The sequence below is a fragment of the Emys orbicularis genome, chromosome 6 (assembly GCF_028017835.1).
Source record: "Emys orbicularis isolate rEmyOrb1 chromosome 6, rEmyOrb1.hap1, whole genome shotgun sequence".
In the NCBI taxonomy this organism is placed as follows: Eukaryota; Metazoa; Chordata; order Testudines; family Emydidae; genus Emys; species Emys orbicularis.
The window spans coordinates 135,692,574-135,713,636 of NC_088688.1; the positions used below are offsets into that span (position 1 = coordinate 135,692,574).

Genomic DNA, 21,063 nt, shown 5'->3' on the forward strand with positions numbered 1-21,063 from the left:
AATGGCCTGACATAGCAACGCACTTAAGCACATGCTTACATTTAAGCATAGGATAATCCCGTTGAAGTCAACAGGATTACTGCCTGCTTGAAATGAAACACGCACTTGAGTGCTTTGTTGGAACAGGGCTAAAATGTACATATTACGAAGTCTCATGACCTGGGAGCAAGAAGTTGCTTTTCCCAATGTCTGCCTAATAAATGAAATCATTAGTTGCTAATTGATTCAAAATACAAAAAGCTACAAACCAGGCAGATTCAGTCACCACTAGCTGACCATGCAGAGAACCATGCTGAACTGCAACGCACTAATCTGAATGCTTTGGAATAGCTCTGCCCTTGGCTTTCTCAGGCCTGATACCCTGAGAGGTCACGACCCATATACTTTACCTTAGCTGCTCCGCACTGTGTCTTTGAGTGATGTTTTCTTGGATCATTAGCTTTCCCAGGACACTCTCTGGCTCGGCCTCGTTGGGGAAGCAATAAGTATAATCCAGGAAGATCACTGAATGTCTGATTATTCTTTGTCTGTATCATGTCACTGGCACTTTTAATCCCCAGGGTAATCTGCACAACCCACTGCTTTCCCATGGGATATTACAGGGAGAGTCCTCCTCCCACTGCACTTGGCGTCACCCACCCTAGTATTGGAACAATCTGTTTGCCTGCCAGCTGGCTCTGTGCAGGTCTTAGTGTGGGTATAAAATACTGTCCCAGGTAGATGGCTTCATTTAACTCCCTGCACCCAACCACCCCATCATTTGCACATGTGGGACTTCTCTAGATTCTAGTGGCAGCTCTGACATGCAACTGCTGGGACGGTCAGCGGGGCTCCCCAGAAAACAAGAAGTCTGGCTAATGAAAACTGTCAAGGTTTCGATGTGTGTTTCCATTCCAATGTGGAATGAAAACAAGACCTTTTTTAAATGTTTTGCAAAAAGCGCAAGAGAGACACCCTCTTCCCCAGAGCAGCCAGTAGCCGGTGGTGAGGGCACTAACATGGGGTGTCGGTACCCCAGCCACTAGGTTCTAGAGTCTCTCTCTCTCTATGGCCCAATGAGTACTTAATTATGTCTACAAAGTGGAGACGCTCCAACAGGAAACATTGATAGATGCCAAGGCCAGAAAGTCTGACGAAGTGGGCATTCACCCACGAAAGCTTATGCTCCAATACATCTGTTAGTCTTAAAGGTGCCACAGGACTCTCTGTTCCCAAGGCCAGAAAGGACCATTGTGATCATCTAGCCTGACCTCCTGTGTAACACAGGCTAAGGAACTGCCCCCAAATAATTCCTTGAGCAAATCTGTCAGAAAAAACACCCTATCCTGCTTTAAAAACAGCTGGTGATGGAGATTCCACCACAATCCTTGGTAAATTTAGGGTTACCATATTTGAACTTTCAAAAAAAGAGAGGACACTCCGGGGGGGGGGGTAGCCCCACCCCCTAGCCACTCCCTCCCACTTCCCGCCCCCTACAGAACCCCCAACCCATCCAACCCCCCCTGCTCCTTGTCCCCTGATCGCTCCCTCCCGGGACCTCTGCCCCTAACCACCCCCGGGACCCCACCCCCATCTAAGCCTCCCTTGTCCTTGTCCCCGACTGCCCCCTCCTGAGACCCCCCCCACCCTAACTGCCCCCCTAGGACCCCACTCCCTACCTGTCCCCTGATTGTTCTGACTCCTATCCACCCCCCTGCCCCCGCCAGATCCCCGGGACTCCCACGCCTATCCAACCGCTGCCTGTCCCCTGACTGCCCCAATCCCTCTCCACACCCCTGCCCCCTGACAGCCCCCCCACAGAACCCCCGACCCATCCAACCCCCCCTGCTCCCTGTCCCGACTGCCCCAATCCCTCTCCACACCCCCGCCCCCTGACAGCCCCCCCATAACTCCCGACTCATCAAAACCTCTCCCTGCTCCCTGACTGCCCCCCGGGACTCCCCTTACCACCATGCCGCCGAGCCAACAACCCCTCCCCCACAGAATGCTGAGGCAGGGGGAGGGGGGAGCGGGGGAGGGGCTCTGGCTGCTGGAGGCCAATGGGAGCGGCTCAATCGGGCCCAGCCACCCTATCAGCCGCGCCGCACTCTGCCATACCACCCCCAAAGCAGCGGGGTTGTGGAAAGACATATTGGAATGCTGAAGACCCAAATTCGGGCCATACTTGGCACCCCTGACTATAAGGGCTGGGACCGGGTCCTGTCTCAAGCCCTCATCTCCCTTAATGCAGCATACAGCCGATGGCCAGAAATCGCTCCCAAACCACGGGAGCCCTGGAAACCAGCCTACAGTATCTCTCAGCCGGTGTGGGTCTCTATCCCCAATGCTCAAGGGACCTGCACCCCTCAACCAGCTACCATCATCACCCCTGGCCGGTTCCCCAACACCTACCACATTCAAATAGATAAACGGGTCAAGCCTGACCTGGCCCATCACAACTGGCTTAGTGCACGGTCGTAACAGGCCCTAGACGGGCAACCTCTCTTTTATGTCTTCACAGGAATCACCGCCATGATTGCCACCCCGCCTCAAGAAAACCCCCTGGTTGCCTGGGTAAAAGCCTACGCCCTGCAGGAGGTCCTCATCGGGAACCTGTCAGATGTCCCCTCATCACATGATTGTGTCGCCTGCACAAGACGGGAGGCCTCAGAGGGAGGATCCCCTTTCCTCTGGAAGTTCCTCCCTCTCACTAACCTAACTCCACAGTATCCAGCCTCAGCCTGCAACACCACAAACTGGGTCCATTGACCCCTATTCACGTGCAACACCACCAGTGACGACCGGAAACACAACTCATTCGCCCCTATTCCAGTAACAGAACCACTGCCAGCGGCCCCCTGCATCGTGTTCTTCGGCTTCCCCAACCCTACCCCATTGGGGCATTACCCCAATTGCACACAGTGGTTCACAGGACCCCGTCCCAACCTAAACCCCCAAAAAGGAAGTCCGAGGTACCGAACTGAGTTTACCAAATTTGTTAGCCATTTTCCAACAAGTATAGCGTTCAACCTCACCCAGTACTCATCCACAGCTCTAACCCACACAGAACTAAGACAGGTCAGAGCCGCTCACTTATTGTGGATGAAGATTGATACACCCCCTGGCCAGGAGCCCCCCAATGCCACAAACAGTTTCTACCCTCTCCCCCAGGGCAAGTGTGGCTCTGTGGGAACAACATCGCCCGAACTGCCCTACCACCCTCCCCAAAGGGGGTATGTGCCATCGGACAACTTGTCATAAAGGGAGGGGGACTCTTTCACCACCGTCGTCCCCTCTTCTCCTCACCACGCAAACGACGAGCAGCCACCGCATGGAAGCGGCTTAAGTTGGCCACCGAGATGGTCATAGGGAGCTATGTACGGTTTAACCCCCTCTCCTACAGTTTAACTTTACAGCAAATCTGGGGACTGTCGCTTGGTCTGGAGGCCCTCACCAACATCACAGCCGAAGGGCTTCGTCGAACCAGCGACGCTCTCACAATCCTGGCCAACTACGCCGAGCAGAACCGTCTTCTGATCCAGACCATCCTACAGAAGGACTTTTGTGTTGCCTTGGAGGACCTTGATCCTCGCTTTAAGGGACAATGTTGCCTGCGCCTTCAGCCCGGGTGGAACAACATCTCAGCCCTGGCTAACCAACTATCCTCCTTCGCCGTCCAAATTCGTAAGGAGCGTGAGCAGTGGAATTGGTGGCAAGCCCAGTGGTCCAGCTGGGGGCTGGGATCCTGGGCGCAGTCCATTAAGCAGTGGCTTATTACTGTGGCTATTATTCTTGTGGCCTTTCTGTTGGGGATAGCAGTGGTCAAGCAGCTAATTCACAGGGTGGTGTCAGCCCTGCCCTTGCAGGCAAGGTACTCCTCCATTCCCCTTAACAGCAGCGAACCATCACCCCTAGATTACTTAGATAGTGAGGACCTGTAACCCCTCTGGCCTTGGTCTTTGCACGGGGCAACCCCCTCACAGCCCGTGAGGGTCGGCCAGGGGGGCATGTCTGTTACAGCTGTCCCCCTGCTGCATTCCTTCCCCCCCCCTTTCTGTTTGTCCTGTGTGGCCGCCCCTCCCGGCCATTGTGCTAACTAAAGTCACAGCCCTATTCATAGGAATGGCTTGTACAGACTAACTGGAGCCATTGCTCTGCCTAGGGAGGGGGCTTCTTGCTTCTTTGTTTGGTTCCTTTGTTCAGACCCGGGCTCGGTGTGGGGGGCGCTGCCCAGAAATGCAAGACCTGAAGTGGCCAACTAACTAAGCATATGAGTCATACCTGTGGCTCAGAACATGCCCAGGCATGCCTATGCTTACCTGCAGCCTTTCCCTGCCTTCTCTCCTCCCCTGTATCAAGAGGAGCCAATCAAAAGTACTGGTGGGAAACTGCCTGAGTTTGCCTTTAAAGCCGGACATTTTCTGATCAGACCTCGGAGAAGGTCCTTGCTTTGCCACCTGGTCTGATCAGCTAGGGGTCTTTGGGGGGCCCTCTCCCCGCTCTCGTTTGTTCTTGAGCGTACCCCCGTTTTTAAACTCCCCTCCCACGAACAACGAATTTGTGCCTGGAGATCTCCTGATTATTGTAAGCGAATCGAGTCCTCTCTCCATCCTCCGATGCTACTGCCGTTCCTGTCTCTGTGCGTGCTGCTGTCCTGGGGAATGGTAAGAACTCCCTCTTGCAAACTCCCCCTGTTCTAGCTGCTGGCCTTGTTTCCCCAGCAGACAGACCCAAGCTAACCCCTTGGTCTGTATCTGTAATCTGTTTCTGGCTCCGCAGCACCTTTGCTGCTAGAAATAAGCCTGTGCCGCTGCTAGGCTGTGCCTTCCTGGACTGTATCCTGGGCTGCCGGCTTACAGCCACCCCACTGCTGCGGCCACCACTAGTTTACCCCCCCTCTCGGGTTGTACCCTGGGCACACACCACTCTGCCCTCTGGAACTGCTCCCCCTCCCGATCAAAGAAGTGGCAGGGAGTGTAAGGTGCACCTATTAGAATCAGGTTCTTAGTCCAGATAAGTTGTAATTTCATTTTGCATAGCTGTGGTTAAGTTAGGTTTAAAGAATTGTTTGTATTGTGCTCTGTAAATTAGGTTTAAAAAATTGTTGCATTGTGTTCTGTTACTTGCTAATTTGTGTAGTCTTGGTTAAGTTAGATCATAGATAAGATTTTGCTGTGTTCTGTATAATTGTGGTTAAGTCTGTCTTCCTGCTACCCCCCCCCCCCCGAGCTTGCCCGTGTCTCCCCCCGAGCTCCCCAGTCACTCGTTGCAGTCTCTCTGCTGTTTAAACTTGCAGCCTGTCTGCTCTCTGTGTCTCCCTGAGTTTAAATCTCCTCCGCAGCGCCTCTGCCTTTGGTCTCTGCTCCACCACGTGCTCCTCTTCCCCCATCCCCCAACCTCATTCCTCTACCACTGCCTTTCTCTCTCTCTCTTTTAATCCCTTCCCCCACGTGCTCACCCCGCTCCTACTGCTGCCAAACCTCAATTGTATTACTAAAGTCTAGCATAAACCCCCATTGGTTTCCCTTTTTCTTTCTAACACACCTCACATTTTACATTTACACCACTGTGACATATTTTTACCTAGAGTTGTTGGTTATTTAACACATTTTACCCATAACTGTTAGTTGGTTATATGCTGCTGTGACACACCCTTTACATAGAAACTGTTAGCTATCTGTTACATTTATACTTCAGTGTTAATTGGTTACCAACTGTATTGTACCCAACTGTATTGTACCCCACTGTATTGTACCCCACTGTATTGTACCCCACTATTGAAACCCCCTATCCTATTTACTAAAAGAAACCCCTCCCCAATTGTCTACCTTAACAAACCCCATACACCTCACTATTGAATTTTCCCTGTTTTTGCATTTTCTTAATAAAGTTTATTTTGCACCCCACCAGTGCAGTAGTTGTCCCCCAAGATCCCCTACCTGCTGGCAGGGTCAGTATCTAAAAGGGTGTCATAAGGAGGAGGGAGAAAACTTGTTCACCTTACTAAGGATAGAAGAAGCAGCAATGGGCTTAAACTGCAGCAAGGGAGGTTTAGGTTGGACATTAGGAAAAAGTTCCTAACTGTCAGGGTGGTTAAACACTGGAATAAATTGCCTAGGGAGGTTGTGGAATCTCCATCTCTGGAGATATTTAAGAGTAGGTTAGATAAATGTCTATCAGGGATGGTCTAGACCAGGGATAGGCAACCTTTCAGAAGTGGTATGCCGAGTCTTCATTTATTCACTTTAATTTAAGGTTTCACGTGCCGGTAATACATGTTAACGGTTTTTAGAAGGTCTCTCTCTATAAGTCTATATTATATAACTAAACTATTGTTGTATGTAAAGTAAACAAGGTTTTCAAAATGTTTAAGAAGCTTCCTTTAAAATTAAATTAAAATGCTGATCTTACGCCGCCAGCATGCTCAGCCCACTTCCAGCCTGGGGTTCTGTTCACCTAGGCCTGCAGCGGGCTGAGCGGGGCGACTCGAGGTCAGGGCAGAGGGCTGGGGGGTTTGTGGAGGTGCAGGGCAGAAGGCTGGGTGTTGGGGGGAGGTCAGGGCAGAGGGCTGGGGTGTGTGTGGAGGTGCAGGGCAGAGGGCTGGGTGTTGGGGGGAGGTCAGGGCAGAGGGATGGAGGGTGTGTGGGGGTGCAGGGCAGATGGCTGGGTGTTGGGGGGGTTCAGGGCAGAGGGCTGGGGGTGTGTGGAGGTGCAGGGCAGAAGGCTGGGTGTGTGTGAGGAGGATCAGGGCAGAGGCCTGGGTGTGTGTGGAGGTGCAGGGCACAAGACTGGGTGTGGGGGGGGGTTCAGGGCAGAGGGCTGGGGGGGTGTGGAGGTGCAGGGCAGAGGGCTGGGGGGGTGTGGAGGTGCAGGGCAGAAGGCTGGGTATTGGGGGGAGGTGCAGGGCAGAGGGCTGGGGGTGTGTGGGGGTGCAGGACAGAAGGCTGGGTGTGTGTGTGGGGAGGATCAGGGCAGAGGGCTGGGGTGTGTGTGGAGGTGCAGGGCACAAGGCTGGGTGTGGGGAGGGGTGGAGGTGCAGGGCAGAAGGCTGGGTGTTGGGGGGGAGGATCAGGGCAGAGGGCTGGGGTGTGTGTGGAGGTGCAGGGCACAAGGCTGGGTGTTGGGGGGAGGTCAAGGCAGAGGGCTGGAGGGTGTGTGGGGGGTGCAGGGCAGAAGGCTGGGTGTTGGGGGGAGGTCAAGGCAGAGGGCTGGAGGGTGTGTGGGGGGTGCAGGGCAGAAGGCTGGGTGTTGGGGGGAGGTCAAGGCAGAAGGCTGGGGGCTGTGGGGGGTGCAGGGCAGAAGGCTGGGTGTTGGGGGGAGGTCAGGGCAGAAGGCTGGGGGCTGTGGGGGTGCAGGGCAGAAGCTGGGTGTTGGGGGGAGGTCAAGGCAGAGGGATGGAGGGTGTGTGGGGGGTGCAGGGCAGAAGGCTGGGTGTTGGGGGGAGGTCAAGGCAGAGGGCTGGAGGGTGTGTGGGGGGTGCAGGGCAGAACGCTGGGTGTTGGGGGGAGGTCAAGGCAGAGGGCTGGAGGGTGTGTGGGGGGTGCAGGGCAGAAGGCTGGGTGTTGGGGGGAGGTCAGGGCAGAAGGCTGTGGGCTGTGGGGGTGCAGGGCAGAAGCTGGGTGTTGGGGGGAGGTCAGGGCAGAAGGCTGGGGGCTGTGGGGGTGCAGGGCAGAAGGCTGGGTGTTGGGGGGAGGTCAGGGCAGAAGGCTGGGGGCTGTGGGGGTGCAGGGCAGAAGGCTGGGTGTTGGGGGGAGGTCAGGGCAGAAGGCTGGGGGCTGTGGGGGTGCAGGGCAGAAGGCTGGGTGTTGGGGGGAGGTCAGGGCAGAAGGCTGGGGGCTGTGGGGGTGCAGGGCAGAAGGCTGGGTGTTGGGGGGAGGTCAGGGCAGAAGGCTGGGGGCTGTGGGGGTGCAGGGCAGAAGGCTGGGTGTTGGGGGGAGGTCAAGGCAGAGGGCTGGAGGGTGTGTGGGGGGTGCAGGGCAGAAGGCTGGGTGTTGGGGGGAGGTCAAGGCAGAGGGCTGGAGGGTGTGTGGGGGGTGCAGGGCAGAAGGCTGGGTGTTGGGGGGAGGTCAGGGCAGAAGGCTGGGGGCTGTGGGGGTGCAGGGCAGAAGCTGGGTGTTGGGGGGAGGTCAGGGCAGAAGGCTGGGGGCTGTGGGGGTGCAGGGCAGAAGGCTGGGTGTTGGGGGGAGGTCAGGGCAGAAGGCTGGGGGCTGTGGGGGTGCAGGGCAGAAGGCTGGGTGTTGGGGGGAGGTCAGTGCAGAGGGCTGGAGGGTGTGTGGGGGGTGCAGGGCAGAAGGCTGGGTGTTGGGGGGAGGTCAAGGCAGAAGGCTGGGGGCTGTGGGGGGTGCAGGGCAGAAGGCTGGGTGTTGGGGGGAGGTCAAGGCAGAGGGCTGGAGGGTGTGTGGGGGGTGCAGGGCAGAAGGCTGGGTGTTGGGGGGAGGTCAAGGCAGAGGGCTGGAGGGTGTGTGGGGGGTGCAGGGCAGAAGGCTGGGTGTTGGGGGGAGGTCAGGGCAGAAGGCTGTGGGCTGTGGGGGTGCAGGGCAGAAGCTGGGTGTTGGGGGGAGGTCAGGGCAGAAGGCTGGGGGCTGTGGGGGTGCAGGGCAGAAGGCTGGGTGTTGGGGGGAGGTCAGGGCAGAAGGCTGGGGGCTGTGGGGGTGCAGGGCAGAAGGCTGGGTGTTGGGGGGAGGTCAGGGCAGAAGGCTGGGGGCTGTGGGGGTGCAGGGCAGAAGGCTGGGTGTTGGGGGGAGGTCAGGGCAGAAGGCTGGGGGCTGTGGGGGGTGCAGGGCAGAAGGCTGGGTGTTGGGGGGAGGTCAAGGCAGAGGGCTGGAGGGTGTGTGGGGGGTGCAGGGCAGAAGGCTGGGTGTTGGGGGGAGGTCAAGGCAGAGGGCTGGAGGGTGTGTGGGGGGTGCAGGGCAGAAGGCTGGGTGTTGGGGGGAGGTCAGGGCAGAAGGCTGTGGGCTGTGGGGGTGCAGGGCAGAAGCTGGGTGTTGGGGGGAGGTCAGGGCAGAAGGCTGGGGGCTGTGGGGGTGCAGGGCAGAAGGCTGGGTGTTGGGGGGAGGTCAGGGCAGAAGGCTGGGGGCTGTGGGGGTGCAGGGCAGAAGGCTGGGTGTTGGGGGGAGGTCAGGGCAGAAGGCTGGGGGCTGTGGGGGTGCAGGGCAGAAGGCTGGGTGTTGGGGGGAGGTCAGGGCAGAAGGCTGGGGGCTGTGGGGGTGCAGGGCAGAAGGCTGGGTGTTGGGGGGAGGTCAGGGCAGAAGGCTGGGGGCTGTGGGGGTGCAGGGCAGAAGGCTGGGTGTTGGGGGGAGGTCAAGGCAGAGGGCTGGAGGGTGTGTGGGGGGTGCAGGGCAGAAGGCTGGGTGTTGGGGGGAGGTCAAGGCAGAGGGCTGGAGGGTGTGTGGGGGGTGCAGGGCAGAAGGCTGGGTGTTGGGGGGAGGTCAGGGCAGAAGGCTGGGGGCTGTGGGGGTGCAGGGCAGAAGCTGGGTGTTGGGGGGAGGTCAGGGCAGAAGGCTGGGGGCTGTGGGGGTGCAGGGCAGAAGGCTGGGTGTTGGGGGGAGGTCAGGGCAGAAGGCTGGGGGCTGTGGGGGTGCAGGGCAGAAGGCTGGGTGTTGGGGGGAGGTCAGTGCAGAGGGCTGGAGGGTGTGTGGAGGTGCAGGGCAGAGGGCTAGGGTGCTTGGCTCGTGGGGGTGCTCCCAGCCCCCTGCCCTGAGCGGCTCACGGCAGGGGGCTGGGAGGGATATGCCCTGTTCCACCCCCTTCCCCAAGGCCCGTCCCTACCTCTCTCTGCCTGATCTACGGAGCAGCTAGCACGCTGCCACTCGGCTCTGCTCCGCTCCCCCTGCCCCTCGCAAGGGCCGTCGCCGGCAGGGAGACGGGGGAGGAGGAGGGGCCGGAATGCACCACGTTGTGGGAAGAAATGGGGCGGGAGCGTGGCTGTCGCAGGACCAAGCTTCTGCCTCCTGCCCCCGCAGGGGAGAGCGGTGGGCGGGGGGGCTGAGTGGGGCGGGGGGCCGGGACCCCCCCACCCCACCGCTCTCCCCTGCGGGGGCAGGAGGCAGAAGCTTGGTCCTGCGGCAGCCAAGCTTCCCTCCTCCCCCTTCTTCCCCCAACATGGCGCTTTCCGGCCCCTCCGCCCCTCCTCCTCCTTCTCCTCTCACCGGGCAGGCAGCGTGCCATTCAGAATCGGCTCGCGTGCCGTAGTATTTGGTCCTGCCATGAGGGCAGGGGACTGAACTCGATGACCTCTCGAGGTCCCTTCCAGTCCTAGAATCTATGAATCTATAAGAAAACCCCATAGCACTGAGACTCAGAGCCGGGTCAAATGATGCAGGCTTGTGGGGTTCAGGTTGTGGGACTAAAAACAGCAGTGGAGACATCCCCACTCGGGCTGGACCCCGGTTCTGAAACCCAGGGAGGGGGAGGGCCTCAGAGCCAGGCTCCAGCACAAGTGGGAGCGTATGCACTGCTATTTTCTGCAGCCTTAGCTCAAGTCAATTGACTCTGGCTCTGTGACTCGGCGCCCTGACATTTTCTTTGCAGTGTAGACATACCCGACAAAGCAGGTTTTTGAATCATTCTCGTGGCTCTTCTCTGAACCCTCCCCAATTTATCAACATCCCTCTTGAATTGTGAGCACCAGAACTGGACACAGCATTAATGCACCAATGCCAAATAGAGATAAAATAACCTCTCTACAGCCACTTGAGAGTCCCCTGTTTATGCATCTCAGGATCTCACTAGCCCTTTTGGCCACAACGTCGTACTGGCAGCTCATGTTCACCTGATTATCCATCACCACAACCCCAAAATCTTTTTCAGAATCACTGCTTTCTAGGACACGCTCCCCAGCCTGTCAGTACGGCCTGCACTCTTTGTTCCTGGAGGTATCCAGTGACATGTAGCCAGGTTAAAACACATCTTGTTAGTTTGTGCGAAGCTTGCCAAGCAATTGAGATCGCTCTATAGTGGTGGCCTGCCCTCTTCATTATTTACCACTCTCCAATTCTGGGTTTATATGAAAACTTTATGATGATTTTATGTTTTCTTCCAGGTCATTCATAACAATGTTAAATAGCGGAGGGCCAAGAACAGACCCCTGTTGGACCCCAATAGAAACTCACCAGTTCGATGATGATTCTCTGTTCACAATGACATTTTTAGACCAATCAGTTAAACAGCTTTTAATCCATTTAATGTGTGCCATGTTAAATGTATTTCTTTCCAGTTTTTTAATCAAAATGTCATCTGGTACCAAGACAAATACCTTACAGAAGTTTAAGTATATTGCATCAACACCGTTACCTTTATCAACCAAAGTGTAATCTGATCAAAAAAGGTAACAAGTTAGTTTGACAGGATCTATTTTCCATAAACCCATGTTGATTGGCATTAATCATATTGCCCTCATTATGATTCTTTATTAATCAAGTCCTGTATCAGCTACTCCATTTTCTAGCCTGGGATTGATGTCATACTGACAGGCTCATCTCATTTACCGTTTTTAAATATTGGCACAGCATTAACTTTCTTCCAGTCTTCTGGAACTTCCACAGTTCCACAAAACTTCTTGTTGTTGATTTTTCAATAAGGAGTCTGGTGGCACCTTAAAGACTAACAGATTTATTTGGGCATAAGCTTTCGTGGGTAAAAACCTCACTTCTTCGGATGCATCCGAAGAAGTGAGGTTTTTACCCACGAAAGCTTATGCCCAAATAAATCTGTTAGTCTTTAAGGTGCCACCAGACTCCTTGTTGTTTTTGTAGATACAGACTAGCACGGCTACCCCTGATACTTGAAAAATCAACATTAACAGTCCAGTGAGCTCCTCAGCCAGCTCTTTTAAAATTCTTGGATCTGAGTTATCTAGCCCTGCTGATTTAAAAATGTCTAACTTTAGCAGTTGTTGTTTAACATCCTCCTAAGCTACTAGTGGAATGAAGAGAGTGCTATCATATGATATGACTTCACCTGCTTCTTCCCCTGAAATACAGAATAGAAATACATATTGAATATGTCTGCCTTTTCTGCATTATTATTGATTATTCTACCATTTTCATCTAGTAATGGACAAAAATGCACAAGAGCAAACTATCCCACTGCGTAGAAAAGATAGGAAATATGGCAAGAGACCACCCTGGCTTAACCAGGAGATCTTCAATGATCTAAAACTCAAAAAAGAGTCCTACAAAAAGTGGAAACTCGGTCAAATTACAAAGGATGAATATAAACAAATAACACAAGTATGTAGGGACAAAATTAGAAAAGCCAATGCACAAAACGAGATCAAACTAGCTAGGGACATAAAAGGAAACATTCTACAAATACATTAGAAGCAAGAGGAAGACCAAGGACAGAGTAGGCCTGTTACTCAATGAGGGGGGGAAAGACAATAACAGAAAATGTGGAAATGGCAGAGGTGCTTAATGACTTCTTTGTTTTGGTTTTCACCAAGAAGACTGGTGGCGATTGGATGCCTAACATAGTGAATGCCAGTGAAAATGAGGTAGGATCAGAGTCTAAAATAGGGAAAGAACAAGTCAAAAATTACTTAGACAAGTTAGATGTCTTCAAATCACCAGGGCCTGATGAAATGCATCCTAGAATAGTCAAGGAGTTGACTGAGGCGATATCTGAGCCATTAGCAATTATCTTTGAAAAGTCATGGAAAACGGGAGACATTCCAGAAGACTGGAAAAGGGCAAATATAGTGCCCATCTATAAAAAGGGAAATAAGGACAACCCAGGGAATTACAGACCAGTCAGCTTAACTTCTGTACCTGGAAAGATAATGGAGCAAATAATTAAGCAATCAATTTGCAAACACCTAGAAGATAATAAAGTGATAAATAACAGTCAGCATGGATTTGTCAAGAACAAATTGTGTCAAACCAACCTGATAGCTTTCTTTGACAGGGTAACAGGATGGGGGAAAGCGGTAGATGTGATATATCTTGACTTTAGTAAGCCTTTTGATACTGTCTCGCATGACTTTCTCATAAACAAAGTAGGGAAATACAACATAGATGGAGCTACTATACGGTGGGTGCATAACTGGTTGGAAAATCGTTCCCACAGAGTAGTTCACAGTCATGCTGGAAGGGCATAATGAGTGGGGTCCCACAGGGATTGGTTCTGTTCAATACCTTAATCAATGATTTAGATAATGGCATAGAGCAGTGGTCCCCAACGCGGTGCCCACCGGGGCATCTAAGTGCGCCTGCATACGGGCCGGCGGACGAGCATCCGCCAAAATGCCGCCAACAAGCAGCGTCATCCAGAGGCGTCGCCACCGATTTTTGGCAGCATTTTGGCGGCGATGCCTCTGGATGCTGCTGCTTGTCAGCGGCATTTCGGCGGCGACGCCTATTGACGTTGCCGCTTCTTGGTGGCATTTCGGCGGATGCTTGTCCGCCGCCACGGTCCTCCGTGGCTCGTCGTCTGAAAAAGGTTGGGGACCACTGGCATAGAGAGTACACTTATAAAGTTTGTGGACGATACCAAGCTGGGGGGGGCTGCAAGTGCTTTGGAGGATAGGATTAAAATTCAAAATGATCTGGACAAACTGGAGAAATGGTCTGAAGTAAATAGGTTGAAATTCAATAAGGACAAATGCAAAGTTCTCCACTTAGGAAGGAACAATCAGTTGCGCACACACACAAAACGGGAAATGACTGCCTAGGAAGGAGTATTGCGGAAAGGGATTTGGGGATCATAGTGGATCACAAGCTAAATTTGAGTCAACAGTGTAACACTGTTGCAAAAAAAGCGAACATTCTGGGAGGTATTAGCAGGAATGCTGTAAACAAGACATAAGAAGTAATTCTTCCACTCTACTCCACGCTGGTTAGGCCTCAAGTGGAGTAGTGTGTCCAGTTCTGGGTGCCACATTTCAGGAAAGATGTGGACAAATTGGAGAAAGTCCAGAGAAGAGCAACAAAAATGATTAAAGGTCTAGAAAACATGACCTATGAGGGAAGATTGAAAAAATTGGGTTTGTTTAGTCTGGAGAAGAGAAGACTGAGAGGGGACATGATAACAGTTTTCAAGTACATAAAAGGTTGTTACAAGGAGGAGGGAGAAAAATTGTTCTTCTGAACCTCCGAAGATAGGACAAGAAGCAATGGGCTTAAATTGCAGCAAGGGAGGTTTAGGTTGGACATTAGGAAAAATTCCTAACTGTCAGGATGGTTAAGCACTGGAATAAATTGCCTAGGGAGGTTGTGGAATCTCCATCATTGGAGATTTTTAAGAGCAGGTTAGACAAACACCTGTCAGGGATGGTCTAGATAATACTTAATCACGCCTTGAGTGCAGGGGACTGGACTAGATGATCTCTCGAGGTCCCTTCCAGTTCTATGATTCTATGAAAACCATTGTCAGGATTCTTTTTGTTCCTAAAATACTTTAAAAACTCCTTCCTGTCCTTAACTCTGCTAGCCATAGATTCTCCTTGTGTCCCTTTGCTTCCTTTATCAATTTTCTAGAATATATATATTTTTATAACTGCCTTCACTTCCCTTCTAACCCAGTTTTTTAACCAATACGGCAGTGGTCCCTAAATTTACCTTGCGCACCCCCGCTTACCCCTGTCTGCAACCCCCACACCGCCCCTTGGAGCCAGGGGACGCAGACAGGGGTAAGGGAGCCAAGGCTGGGGCCATAGCTGTGGGTGGGGGTTGGAGCGGAGCCTCGGCTGGCAGCCGGTGCCCCAGGCGCGGGGCTGTCAGCCGCGGCCGGAAGCAGAGCTGGATCCCCAGGTATGGGGCCAGCAGCCGGATTCCCAGGCACAGAGCCAGCAGCCGGGGCAGACGCTAGGAGCGGAGAGGGGTGGCGCTCCCACTAGGTTTTAATAATAAATGAGCAATTCTGTTGTTTGTGCCCCAGGTTCACAGCGCTGCTGTCTAGGCTATTCAAGAATTTGTTCTCTTCGTGCCTTTGGTTCCTTGATTAATTTTATTCTCAAATCTCAATTTTGTGCTGAGTGCTCAGGTCTTCCCTCTTTTTACCCTCCCCTATTGCTGTTAGTTGAACTCCCTCCTGGCCACTCGAGCCAGCCTGTCCCCAAGGAGACTGGCCCCCTTCTACTGCAGTGGACATTGACAGAGACCAGCTCTATAGCCCAGCAGTTAGACTCAAGCTGAGCAGGGACTTGAACCAGGGTCTCCCACATACCCGGTGAGTGCGCTAATCACAGGGCTACTGGCTATTCGGGAGGGGGAGGGGCGGGGCTGTTCCCCTCTTCCCGAGGTAATTTTTGTTGAATTGATACATTCCCATGAAACATTTTGGTTCCAAGAAAACAGCATTTTTCGACTGGAAAAAAGTGTCATCAAAATTTTTCAGCCAGCTCTGATGGTCAGGACCCTGCAGCCTGAACACACTCAGAATGCCTCCATGACAGGGTGCACCTACCCCGCAGCAGCTTCGTTCTCTGTCACAACCAAACTGCCCTTTACTGGGCACATCCCCAGTCGCGCCGGCCTTCTCTCAATGAACAATCGCAGACACTATAGCAGAAGAGGGATCTTTCTATTGCCACATACAGATGATACATTAGGATCCACATAAATCATTATTTGTACTGCTGTAGTGCCTAGGAGTCCCAGTCGTGCACCAGGACCCCACCGTGCTTGGCACTGTATAGACACAGGACAAAAAGATTGTCTTAGTCTGGCCACCCTTTGGGGCACAGACTGAGACCCCAGTTGGGTGCAGACAGATTGGGAGCAGAAGTGAACAATGAGGTAAATACGTGTCCTTCTCTCTGGAACTGTCCCGTACATCAGGATAACTTTTTACAACGTGCTCCTGGGCCACTCCACTTGTAATCTCTCTTCCATTCACCTTGCGCCTGGAGGGATAACCTCTTGCCCAGCTGCTTAACTGTGATGTTGATGTCATGCCACCTAGAAGGACTGTCAACTTCCCTCGCACATTCTCAGACCTGCCACTCCTTCTGCCTTCCTGTGCTTTTCCTGACTCCAACGAGCATCACTCTACACACCTCAGACTAGGTTCTCTAACGTTTACCCGCAATCAGTAACCCATGGTCCAGAGCACTTAAACGTGTGTTTGAAGTTAAGTATGTGATCAAGCTTAGTGGGAGTTAACCACATGCTGACTCCGGGCTCTGTTCCCTTTGAAATCAGCAGGACGAATTGTGGAGTTACCGCACTACTCAACAGGAGCAAGCATGGCAGAACAATACACTTGCCTCAATGCCAGTCTAGAGTGAACACAAAGGGGCCCTGCAGATCACCATGGCTGCTCCGGCTGCTGCTTCTGCCCAGCTTGTCGAAAGTGAAATGTTCCTGGTGACGCAGTGAGATAGTGGCAGCATGTGAAGCAATGCAGGAGAAACTGGATGAAGAGGCAGCTGTAGGATGATGACAGACTGAGGCTGCGGATGGAACTACACACACCCGGGGCCTGCAATGTACCAGGCAATGAAGATAGCAAGCCAGGCCCAGCTCTTAAGACAAATCATGGAGGGTTTGCAAGCTGCCATAAGGAAAGTGCCCAGGAGCAGTCAGGCCAGCAGCCTGGCACTAGCTTGCACCAGCGACAGGTCCACAGTAGAGTGTAGTGGGGCGATGCTCCCCACACCTTCCTCATACCCCATGTCTGCTGGACTGTCTGCAAGGGCTGGTCGCCACTAGGGTGACCAGATGTCCCGATTTTTGGGTCTTTTTCTTATATAGGCTCCTATTACCCCCCACCCCCTGTCCCGATTTTTCACATTTGCTGTCTGGTCACCCTAGTCGCCACAGAGCTCCACTCTATGAACCTGCACGCTGTTGCCTTCCCTAAACCCCAGTTTGCTATTAAAGGGGCCTGCCTTTTTATCGATCATGTACAAGTGAGTGCCCACCTGCCATGCTACCATGAATGTCACATGGGAGAGGTATACGACAGAACCCATGATCTGACAGAGTCACTCCTATTCTCTCCTGCAGCCCCGCCTCACGCATTACTCCACACACTAGAACCTCGATTTGATGAGCACCAGTCTTACGAACGACCAGTTATACAAACCATTGTTCCCCATGGGGGGAAAATAATCAAAATAGGAGTTCTACTGTATCAGGAAGCTAGTGACTCAAATCAGTCAGCCTGCAGTAGAACCCCCGTTTTACACACTAATTGGTGATTGTGCAGTTAATAAAATCAAAACGTTTATAAAATGGATCATCTGCAGAGGACAGTAGGTGCACCGCGACGTCTTCTTCTTGTCCTTCAGACCTCGGCAAAGCGATTTCCAATGCATTGAAGGCACTGGAATGTGAAAGGATGTTGACTTGTTCTTCAGTGACATCACTTTTGTTATGTGATTACTGTATTTTCTCTCAGGAAAAATGGCTTGTAGACAGGTTGTTTGTAAAATTGGTGTTTGTAAAACTGAGATTCCACTGTACATTCTTATGCACTGCACTGGAGACCAAGCAATGTATTCCCATTGCGGTTGCTGCAGTGGCAAAGTGCTGGTAGAGGGTCTCCTGCATCACATTAGCATGGACTTGTGTAGTGCACCTGTCTCTGCAGAATCTCCATTTTCATTTACAGAAGTAAGTTTCTAGCCCTCATGCCTGCAGAGATTAGCTTCCAAATGTGGCCCAAGTGTAAGCCACGCAGCAACATCTGCCAGAATCTGCAGAGAGCCTGGAACAGTGACTCAAAAGGGCAAACTCCCAGTCCCTATTCACCTCATTGCATTACCCATTCTAAAGCCGAGGGATGACACGTCAGTGTCAACGTTAACTATTCTATTGCTGATCGTGTTAGTGGGTGGACAGGGAGCAACAGGAACACCTAGCTTTTATACAGAACTTCCTGGCCCTAGATCTCAAAGAGCTTCACAAAGGAGGTCAGTATCATTACCCCTAGTTCCCAGACACAGAAATGGACACAGGGAGGGGAAGTGACGGGGTGGGAGCGAAACCCGGGAGAAGTGGGAGTTGCTGCCGGGAAGGAGGAAATGTGGGTGAAAGAAGGGAGGAGATGCAGAGAAAGGAGGGCAGGCTATGCAGAAGGATAAAGAGCAGCAGTAGCAGGGCTTAAAGGGAGCCTAAATTCTCTCAGCGTGATGCTGAATGTCACAATAAGGGACTGAATAAACAATAAACACGAGAGGGTAGACTGCCTGGAGGGCACACTCTCCCTATGTTCGGTGTGTAACCTCCCCTTGACAGCAGTGGGGGATCCACTGTGGATTGAGGGGACTACGAGGTCCTGAATTTATATCCCAACTCATGGACTATAAACAAAGATGGAATCCAGCCCTGTCCTCCCTACAGGCTCGACAGCCCAGAGTTATGCCATCCAAACATTGAACAGCATGTGCTCAGCAGGCAAATGTTTTCTTAGAACTAGGCAAACTACTGAGTCCTCACTAAGACCTGGACCCTGCAAACGCTTATGCACGTGAGTTGCTTTCTTTTACACACCTGCACAATTCCCATGAACTTACGGGGCTACTCATGTGTGTACAGGTTTGCAGGATGAGGGTCCAAGTCCGTTGTGCCATCTCCAAGAAAGCTTGATGCAGAGTAGGTGGAATATTCACCATTTCCTTGGAGCCAGGGTATTTTTAAACAGGCTCCGAGGAGCTGGGATCAGCAGGAGTGCTTCTGCCCAGGGATGCTAATGTTCTGAACTCTCTGCCCAGGCTCAGTGGCAGTGGCAGCAGCTGCTGTTCTAGACAGTGTTGCAGGAAGAACAATGAATTATCACCTAGCTAAGTCAGTGGGATAGCACACATACTGTAGGTTCTTTGGGATCTGGATCTTGTGGGCGTGAGTTCTACAGACAGGGACAGGGCTGGGAGGGTTTTTAAACAGGATGCAAACGTACGGCCCAATTCCGCCATCCTTACACCGAATAGGGGCTCTGAGTGATCCCACTGAAATCAATGGGACTGCTAGCATAATAAGAAACTGCTCGATGTCACTAAAGTTAGCAGACTCTGGCCCTCCGTCTAAGCTGGCACTTTACCCATCACAGCAGAAAAGAGCTGGTTCAGTAACACTGCACTTTAATGGAGATATCCTATCTCCTAGAATTGGAAGGGACCTTGAAAGGTCATTGAGTCCAGCCCCCTGCCTTCACTAGCAGGACCAAGTACTGATTTTGCCCCAGATCCCTAAGTGGCCCCCTCAAGGATTGAACTCACAACCCTGGGTTTAGCAGGCCAATGCTCAAACCACTGAGCTATCCCTCCCCCCAGACCTCTGCTCCAGTTCCAGATTTTGCTTGGCTTCACCTGCTATTGTATTCACAGGAGCACTGAGAAACTGGAGTAAGACCTTGTGTAACAGCATGAATGGCCTGTATTTTTCAGAGGAGCAATTACATTGCTTAGGTATTAAATTTCTCACATAACTCATTAAATGAAATAAAAAGAACACACAAAGTCATGAATTCAGACCATATAAACTACAGTTTCAGGAGATGGACAGAGAGTTTAGCAGATTAAAGAAGTAAATACTGATAGATCCACCCCAAAAGATATAAAGGTTTGTGCCACTGTTGCTCAGAATTTACCATCTAGAGGTCATTTAAAATCTACTTACATCAGGGTCTAGTTCTTCCAGTTCATTCTCCAGTGTCCTGAGCTCTTCTTCTGTCAATGCACTAAGGATCTTATCCTCATCCAGATCGCGGTATTTCTCCAATTCCTGTCTGTACGACATTTTAGAGAAATCTCAGTTTTTAAAGTCTCACGTTTTTTGCTGAAGTGTGACCTATAATAAAAAAAAAGGCAAAGTGAAAACTGAGCTCGCACCACTACTGTTATTAGAATGCAAGATATTCTTCAACTGTGTAACAGCAGATGTATAAGAAGCAAGTAGAAGGGCAGCATGAGCTCACATTCTGAGTTCTAGTCTCACAGTGCAGCTGTGCGGAAGTACTTAGCATTCTGAGCATTACTAGCATTACTAGAAATTTACTTCTGTTAAGGTGAACGTCAGCACTGACTGAGCAGAGAAAAATATATTGACCAAATTTTACCTTGGTCCATATTTTTTCCTGGAGGGACAATAAATCACTACTTTCACCAAAACAAAAACTCCCCATGGGATCTAATTCTGGTAACCTTACTCAAACTGAGTAATACTTTCCCCTGTGGCTAGCCCTACTGAAAAGCAATGGTCGAGATCAGAAGTGTGGCGGAATCTGGTGCTCTATGCATTTCTGCACACATTCAGAATCTCTGAAAATCTGGACTAAGGCCATGAGTCTCAGAAGGGCAGCAGTTTTCCTTTTAAATAACTTTCTAAATGGGAGGTGAAGAGAGAAGTCCGGAAGATGCTATCATTTACTCCTGATCCAATCAGGAAGCAGATAGACAGCATATGTAACTCAGGGGCTCATCAAAGTTCAGTAAGCTTTGCTGAAATGATGCATGTCATCGTGATGCATTTATCTGCATATGTGAACTGATCGGTTAATGTAGTTCTACACTTTAATATTATTTACCTCTGAGAAGTTAAACAATGGAAACTTACTAACTGACCATATGATTTGTCAATTATGAGCCAGGCTTTTTCTCATGTACTTAATATAAAATAATGAGATATATATATAGAGAGAGGAGATGCTATCACCTCTCAGTGCAGTAATTGATACATTTAAATGGAATTAACAAAATAGCCAATAATGGAGACTTAGGCCTGGTCTACACTAGGAGTTTATATCGAATTTAGCGCCGTTACATCGAATTAACCCCGCACCCGTCCACACCACGAAGCTATTTAATTCGACATAGAGCTGTCTTAAATTCGACTTCTGTACTCCTCGAAAACGAGAGGAGTAGCGCTAAATTCGAAATGGCAATATCGAATTAGGCTAGGTGTGGATGGAAATCGACGGTAATAGCTCCGGGAGCTATCCCACAGTGCACCACTCTGTTGACGCTCTGGACAGCACTTCGAGCTCGGATGCTCTGACCAGCCACACAGGAAAAGCCCCGGGAAAATTTGAATTCCTTTTCCTGTCTGGGCAGTTTGAATCTCATTTTCTGTTTGGACAGCGTGGAGAGCTCAGCAGCACTGGCAACGATGCAGAGCTCTCCAGCAGAGATGGCCGTGCAATCTA

At 51.6% G+C, this 21,063-nt stretch overlaps 1 protein-coding gene across 1 annotated transcript in view; it reads right to left on the reverse strand.

The window, feature by feature from the left end:
- The window catches only part of TMOD1 (tropomodulin 1), a 77,583-nt gene extending 57,925 nt beyond the window's left edge, over positions 1 to 19,658 (reverse strand). The window contains exon 1 of the mRNA XM_065406330.1: positions 19,539 to 19,658. Coding sequence (XP_065262402.1) covers positions 19,539 to 19,658 — 120 coding nt within the window. The remainder of the gene's footprint in view (positions 1 to 19,538) is intronic.
- Between the last annotated feature and the right edge of the window lie 1,405 nt (positions 19,659 to 21,063).